General features: G+C 38.2%; 1 protein-coding gene across 1 annotated transcript; it reads right to left on the reverse strand.

The window, feature by feature from the left end:
* Positions 1–5,239: 5,239 nt before the first annotated feature.
* LOC131156341 (DEAD-box ATP-dependent RNA helicase 21) lies at positions 5,240–7,853 on the reverse strand. Its single transcript, XM_058109946.1, has one exon. It carries the CDS (start codon positions 7,763–7,765, stop codon positions 5,654–5,656), a length of 2,112 nt encoding a protein of 703 aa, XP_057965929.1. The 5' UTR covers positions 7,766–7,853; the 3' UTR covers positions 5,240–5,653.
* Positions 7,854–8,750: the final 897 nt, after the last annotated feature.

An 8,750-nucleotide genomic window follows, 5' to 3' on the forward strand; every position in this document is an offset into this window, starting at 1 on the left:
GGCAGTAGAATATTGGTCTCCTAATAGAAATCAAGCCTAGATATGAATTTATAAGGTTATATTGGTCCAAGCAACATTTGTGAGAAGATTCAACATTTGGCTTCTCTTTAGTCCAAGCAACGGGTGTAAGTGTATAACACCCTAGTTATGTGTGCTTATACATACATAACTATAAAACACACACCAATGGTTGCCCACATTTTGAAAACTGATCAAGTGCACTTACTGCTCTGACAAAGCTCAAAATTTTTCACCAAATGTTCTGAAGCACAGGTAATGCAGGGGCAGCATCAAGGTTCTGCAGCCATGGAGAAATTAGAAGAGAAGAAGGGGAAGGGAGGAGAGAGGAGCTACAAGGGAGAAACTCACGTTCAATACCAATTCAAATTCATCAACAACTGCTTACAACATGGCTTTCACATACTATTTGTAAGAAAGCCTAAACACATAAAATTACTCAAATACCCTTAAAACTAAATGAATTACAAACAAACCCCTACTTCACACAAATATCACAAACCCCAAATACACATAATCCTATACTAATCAATACTAAACACACATAACTATTAACTAAACCCAACAATCCTTGATCCAATTCTTCTTAAGTGTTCTCCGACAAGGGTTTTCCCAAGGTCATGTTTCTTGTCCTACATCAACTCTTCCCTAGTTCAAAAAAATTCGACCTTGAATTTTGAAATGTTGGAGGATCAAAAGTGAGAAGCGAACTTGAATTCTTTGAAAGCCAGCACTTGAATGATACAAGAGACAACGTTCCATTGAGACTTGACTTGAGAGTTAGCATCAATGTAACATACCAAGAATGACAAAGTCAACAATTGGTACGTCTAAAAGACTTTGGATGTCAACATACACATTCATTTCCTTCCTTATAGTGTCCTCAAGTTGAGTAATTGTGGTTGATTCCTTGTCTTGGATTATTGGTAGAGCAGGCTTTCAAATGATCTTCTTACCATTATAGTGGAAGACATACATGTGCTCATGTCCTCGAGTCACACCCAAATCATCCAACCAAGGATAACCAAGGAGAACATGACCAATCTTCATAGGTATGATACCACACCAAACATTAATAAAATAGTAACCCATTTTGATAGGAACCAAACATCTTTCATAAACATGTAAGGTAGTGTTATCAATCCAAGACAACTCATAAGGCAATGGATGAGGCTTTGGATGAAGTTGCATTCAAGTGACTCCATTTCTAGAAACCACGTTCATAGGACATCTTCCATTAATGGTAGTGTTATCAATCCAAGACAACTCATAAGGCAATGGATGAGGCTTTGGATGAAGTTGCATTCAAGTGACTCCATTTCTAGAAACCACGTTCATAGGACATCTTCCATTAATGATGAATTTGCGTACATTTCCTTCACACTTGAGAAAGGTGAGGAAATGCTTGAAATTGTGCCCAAGGTATGATAAATGGCATTTTTTTGTCCAATAATTTGTCACCATATTGCTGGATTTATACTTATATACATTGCAATTATATATCATCAAAAGTTCTTAACACACTTGCCAACAACTCAAACTAATCATGCAAAACCATAAACTTTGCTCCCAATTTCCAAGAAATATCTTCAATTCACCTTAGATATTGAGGTGTCAAGCTGAATGAAACAGATTCACTCACAAAAATCTCAAATCACAGCAATTTTTAAACCTGCTTTTTTTATGTTGGCAGTGACAATTTATAGGGTTTCGTGCCAAATTATCCACAACCAAAATATTTACTTGCAGGTCAAAATATCATGGAAAACCGAAATCTCGTGGCTGAAGCAATTTTTCGCAACTGGAAATAGCAGAACACTGGAAGTTTCTCAATTGCAAGTCCTCGGCATGTGCACTGCTGGCAATGAAACTTCAGGCGAGGGTCGATAAGGGAGTGAGGATTGCAGTGGTGGCGGTCGTGTGATGAGAAAAGATCAGGAAGTTAGGGTTTCGAAGGGCTGACGGCTGGGAAATATGCTGATGCATGGGAGTCCTCTAATGGTCAGACTGCAAAGAAACTTCGGGGGCTAGGATTTCAGGGGGGTTCTGTTTTCATTGGTGTGAGTGGTGTTGAAAAATCTAGGCTGGAAATTAGGTTTTCAAAAAATGGGGCACGACTGGAATTTTCTGAAAAGTTCAAAACTGCTTTTTGGTTCTTTTTTTTCCCTAAAATTTCATAACAGAGAAGAGAAACAGAGAACAATAAAGAGAGCAGAAGGAAAGAAAGGAGGATAAACAGCTGCAGGCAGGGCAGTGGGTTAAATAGAGGGCAGGAAATAGAGGGAAGGGGCTGCTGGACAGCAGAAAGAACAGAGAAAGAGAAGGAATAAAGAAGGCAGAACAGAGATGGGCTAAGAAGGGAATAAGAAGGAAGAAGAAGACAAGAGGAGGACGAAGAAGAAAAGAGAAGAAAAGTGAGGGGAAAATGGGGGACTGAAGTGGTAGAATAGAGATCAATATAGGGCTCTGATATCAAATGATACAGGGGCAGCATCAAGGTTCTGCAGCCATGTAGAAATTAGAAGAAAAGAAAGACGGGAAGGGAGGAGAGAGGAGATACAAGGGGAAAATTCACTTTCAATACCAATTCAAATTCATCAACTGCTTACCACATGGTTTTCACACAGTAGTTTTAAGAAAACCTAAACACATAAAATTACACACATACCCCTAAAACAACATTGAATTACAAACAAGCCCCTACTTTACACAAATATTACAAACCCCCAGATACACATAACCTTATACTAATGAATACTAAACACACATAATAAACTACTAAATAAATCCAACAATCCTCAATCCAATTCTTTTTAAGTGTTCTCCAGCAAGGATCTTCCCAAGGTCTAGATTATTGTCCTACATCAACAGGTTATTGGTGAGAGAATGAATGCCATCAAAATAAGATTAAAAATAATGAGAATATAAGCATCACTGTGAAACCAACATACTAAATGGGAACTATGAAAACAGAAGGAAAACTAAGGCAGCAATCTCCTATAAATTTGGAAAATGAAAGACCAATCCTCTACACTAAAAAGCTTGTGGTTTGAATTAAAACAAAATTAGAAATCCAAAAACAAAGTTTGACTGTCCATAGCCCTAGAATAATCAATCAATGCCACCTTTTTAGAACAACTCCACCATCCAACTGTGCATGCCCCACTTATCTAATCCAACTAACTTGACTACATCCCACACCATCCGCAAACTTCCATTGTTTCACTTTCATTAGACAGCTAAAATCACTCTCTTTTACAGTTCCCATCTATAAACTGAATTACTTATAATGAATAAATGTCCCTTCTGGCAAGTGACAAACCAGTATATCAAGATACAGAATTAGGGGTTAATCTCAAGAAAGTAAATTTTTTTCCAATGTCAGTTAAACCCAGCTTATCTGATACAGTCAATGATCTGCCTCCTAACTTTACAATGAGTTGTGACATCATAGTACTAACCATTCTCATTCAACACTTAAACCTCCTCTCTATTTCAGCCTATAATGATATAATAAATTCAAGTATTATCAGTATTAAAGTTTCAGTTGTTAAATAATACTGTATTATATCATGCATGAACGCATCAGGGACAATTATAATTTAGAAAAAACACACACACACACACACACACACATTTAGAGCAATCATGACATCTTCCAGGTAGTGCCCCCTGCCCACTCCTGTAAAAGAAAATCTGGAAATGTTACAACTTGATAGAATGCAGTGGAAACATAGATAGAACCCCCAATAATCATACCCACTCCTTTTTTCTGCATAGTGGTGAGTGATAGACATTTCATGAGACTTGGAGCGGATGTGGTAGATAATTTGCTTTTTGAAAGAAAATATTAACCCAAATTTAACAATATGGCACATTGAATCATAATCTTCTTCCAAAACAATGAAATTATATGCAAACCAAAAAGATGGAATTTATACTTTTAATTTCTAGATGTTTTGTTGCCAATGTCAATTATCCCATCAATAATTATTATGTATTTGCATTTCTCATCGAACCTTTAATGTTGAAGCAGAGGGAAGGAAGGGAGGTTGGAGGGAGTTTGATAATACACAATGGGTTCCCTTTTCCGTAATGCCCCTAGTGCCAATTAGTGAAATCAACGGTTAAAAATCCCAGTTTCACAAGTATCTATAATCTATTCAATATAGACATCCAACATACTATTAGTCATTTAAATATCTAGATTTATGATAGACTAATAAGAGGCATTAGGGCTAGAAGTGGAAAGTCAAGGGAATTTCCAATTGTACGTCAAGGATCTATTTTGAGCCCATATCTTTTTGCATTAGTGGTGGATGAACTACTAGGAGTATCTTTTTCCATGGTTTATGTTGTTTGCAAATGATATTCTCTTGATTAATGAAACTACTGGTGGAATAGAATCTACGTTACAATTATGGAGAATCTTTAGAATCTAGATGTTTTAGGATAAGTAGAAATAAGACAGCATATATGAAATGTAATTTCAATTTCAGCCATGGAAAGAGTAAGAACAGAGAAAAGATTGAATTGGTGATCAAGAAATTAATAGAATTAATAGATTTTGATACCTAGATCTACTAAGCTGAAGAAGATATAATACATAGAGTTAAAGGAGGTAGGGTAAAATAGATTAGTATTTTGGGCTTATTGTGTGATCATAGAATACCCTTAAATTAAAAGGAAAGTTTTATAGGATGGCAATAACATCAAAGATGCCATATGGATCAAAATGTTGGAACAAGACAACAAATCCAAAAAGAAGTCAAAATGAGAAAGCTAAGGTCGATAAGTGGTATAATGTTAAAAGATAAATTAAGAAACGAATAACTCATGGTAAAATATGCAGAGCGCCTATGGAAGATAAGTTGACAGAGGGACTGCTTAGATGGTTTGGGCACCTACAAGGTAGGCTAAATAATGCAGCAATAAGGAAGAGAGAGTGAGCTAGTTAGAAGGGGTAAAGGTAGACTGTAGACCTAAAATAACTCAGAATGATATAGTACTGATTTAACAGCCCTCACGTTGTTGGAGGAAATTGCCCATGAAAATGTAAATTGATCGAAAAGATTCATTTAGCCAACCCCACCTAATGGGACTTGAGTCTTGGTTTGTTGTTGTCTATTGCAAAGCCTTTCAACCTGAGTTCCACTATTTCTTGAAGTTGCAATGCGGTCACAGAACAAAAACTTAAAAATAAATAAACAAAATGACAAAATTTTAAAAAAAGGATATTGAAGCCTCAACATAACACACGCTAAATGATCTAATTGAACTACAGCATAAATCAGGGGGAAAACAGGAAGGCAAATCACAAATCCTCAACCATTAATATTGTGAATTCCACCTGTTAGATGCTGTTGTACTAATTAACGGCGTGGCATGTGCCATCCCACAGCAGCATTAAGGAAAGGCACTGGTAACCACTTCCATGCATTCTGGAGTTAAAGTCTTAGGATAGTTCTTTGTGTCCAATCAAAACTGAACTCAGCCCGCAGCCACCTGTGTTTTGCACTCATCCATTACTGAAGTCTAAGTATTCATCCATTACAGAAATCTAAGTGATTCAAACACTAATATCGTCATATGTGTTGCATGCTTCACTAATAAGTCATCCAAAACCTCAAACTTTTTAATGAGCAAAAACAGTGTCATTGCGCCTAGGGGGTCTGTCTGGAATTGTTCCTGGTTTGAACTTAGAAGCTTCATGTCTTGCCAGTTCAGGCGGCACAGGACTATTGTTCTGAATAAGCATCTGCTTGAGATCATAGAAAACATCAGAGTCCTGCAGAGTCAAGAATGTTGTGGCAACACCAGTTTTCCCAGCACGGCCAGTACGCCCAATACGATGTGTGTACATTTCAATATTCCCAGGCATATCATAGTTTATGACATGAGCCACATCAGGTATATCAATACCACGCCCAGCAACATCTGTTGCAACAAGTACATTATATCTCTTTGTCCTAAAACCTTCAAGACTAATTTCCCTCTGCTCCTGTGACTTTCCACCATGCAAAGTTGTTACACGATAACCTGCCTTATCCAAACCCTTTGAAAGAGTATCAGCAGCCTTCTTAGTGTTAATGAACACAATAGCTGTCTTATCTCCAAGTTCATCCAACAACTTCTGCAACTTATACATTTTCTCTGATTCCTTCATCATGACCACATGCTGACTAATTAAGTCAGTAGCCTTTCCAGCAGTACCAATTGTAACCACAACCGGATTTCTTAAATACTTTCTTGCAAGCCTCTCCACAGCTGGCGGCATGGTAGCACTGAACATATAAGTGGTCCTGTAAATCTTTTTCTCATCAAGCTCTTCATCTTCGTTCTCTGGTTTCAAATTGCTCGACGGCATGGCATCTAAGACGCCCACCACCTGTGGCTCAAAACCCATGTCTATCATGCGATCAGCTTCATCAAGAACAACATAATTGCACTGATTCAACACAGCATAACGCCTCTCCAGACAATCAATCAGACGTCCAGGAGTTGCAATCACAACCTCACACCCTTGTCTGATTTTAAATCCTTGTTCTTCAATTGACTGCCCACCAACAATGGAAACCACTTTGATACCCAAATAATGCGCAAACTTCACTGTCTCGTCCTCAATCTGCTGCGCAAGTTCTCGAGTGGGAGCCATAACAACAGCATAGGGTCCCTCTGCCTCGTTCTCTTCTGTCATTAGAGGGAGCCTAGAAATGTAAGTCAACATGGGAAGAACAAATGCAGCTGTCTTACCTGAACCAGTCTCCGCAATGCCAATCACATCACGCTGCTGCAGCCCCAATGGAATAGCTGCCATCTGAATTGGAGATGGTGTCTTATACCCTGCCCTCTCCACAGCCTTCAACAACTCCGTGCTCAATTTGCTCTCTACCCAACTCCTCATTGGCCGAGGAATCCTCGAGCCCTTATAAGATATGTTGAAATCCTCCCTGAAAATTCTCCAATCCCTCTCAGTCATTTCTTCAAGCTTCTTCTCAGTCCAATGTCTATCGACCCTCATATCAAAAGTATCATATAAATCAGCAGCTTCTTCTTTAAGCCGCTGAGCTGCAGCCTCCTCTGGCTTCTCCTCAACACCCTCCTTCTTCCGGATTTCCTCTCTCAATTCTTTCTCGTTTTTGGCAGCAAGCTTTTTCTGCTCCCTCCGATCCATGCCGGCACGAAAACCTCGTCCAAACAGGAGGCGAGCCTCGTGAGGGTTTTGATAGAGGGAATTCATATCGCGAGATGTGTCTTCAGTGTTCTCCCAATCGAAGGAAAAACGAAACTTCTCACTAGGTTTAATGACCCGTTTCTTGGGCTTCTTCGATCCAAGATACTGCTCTTTGATGGCATCAAGCTCTTTATCCCTCTCTCGCTCAGCTAGCTTATCCAAGCGAGCCCGCTCTCGGACCTTGGCCTCTTCTTCGCGTTCCTTTTCGCGGTTCCGCCGCTCATTATCGCGGTCACGATCGCGTTCACGGTCTCGATCGCGCTCGCGGTCCCGATCGCGAGAATATCGGTGGTGGTGGCGGACATCGAGAGCGGCAGAAGGATCAGAAGATTTGTTGGCGGAGGGCGTGCCGGAGCGGTTTGGCTGATGGAGGTGTTCGGAGTGGCGTCTTTGTTCTGCGACCTGTTCCTGGCGGCGTTGAAGGGCTAACTGCTCACGCTCAGCTTTGGAGAGGAAGACGGGCTTCGCCGTGGTAGCAGCGGCGAGACCAGTTTCGTCGGCCAATCGTTTCATGGCGCAGACAAACTGGACCACAGAACAACAGAAGACTATTGCCTTAATTCTCTCCAAGCACAAAATAAAATCTCAAGCCTTAGGAAGCACCGCCGGTCCGCCATACAGGATTTTTTTTTTTTTTTTTCAATTATATTATAACTCCGGTCATCAACAAGCTATTGGACCTTTTGGTACGGCACCAAACCTACAGATCAGTGTCTTCCGTCCTACGGTCTACAGGATAATTTTTTTTTTTTTGTATAAATAATGATACCACACCAACTTGGATATATTAGTTCATCAATAAAAATATTATATATTTAAACATATTTTCCCTTTTAAATGACAAAAAATATAATATATGACGCGGTAATTTTGTAAATATAAAAATATGGTATAGCTTGGATACATTAGTTAATTAATATAAAAATTATATATTTAAGTATGTTTTTCCTTTTAAATGAGAAAGATTTAATATATGACATGATATGGGTATAGAGATACGATAATTTTGTAAAAATAAAAAATATGATGCAACTTGGATTCGTTAGTTAGTTAATATAGAAATTATATATTTAAGTATGTTCTTCCATTTAAATGAGAAAGATGTAATATACACGATTCATGAGATTGCAGGTGCACTCAAACAACATGTTTGGCTGGTTGGTTGGAGTAGAATCACAATTTCAAGCTTGATTTTCTTTCCTTATTTATTTATGTAATATGATATTAGAATTACCCATAATTATCTCAAAATATTCTTGTAACTATTTACAATTATCCCAAAATACACTTATACTATTTAATTTTTTATTATTTTTATTATTTTTTAAACGTTTTAAAAATAACCAGTCGTGGAGCAGTGCACTGTGTGTGTCCATGGCTAGTTATTTAGAATGAGCATTCCCCTTATTAAAGGAATGGACATTGAGTTTTTTCTTATTTTATTATAAAAAAGAAATAAAATATAAAATAACACCCTGATTGGAAAAAAAAATTTCAA

Source organism: Malania oleifera, chromosome 5, assembly GCF_029873635.1.
Source record: "Malania oleifera isolate guangnan ecotype guangnan chromosome 5, ASM2987363v1, whole genome shotgun sequence".
NCBI lineage: Eukaryota > Viridiplantae > Streptophyta > Magnoliopsida > Santalales > Ximeniaceae > Malania > Malania oleifera.

What these genes read in the sequence shown, in the direction of transcription:
- LOC131156341 (XM_058109946.1), bottom strand. Translation starts at nt 7,765, where the DNA reads ATGAAACGATTGGCCGACGAAACTGGTCTCGCCGCTGCTACCACGGCG.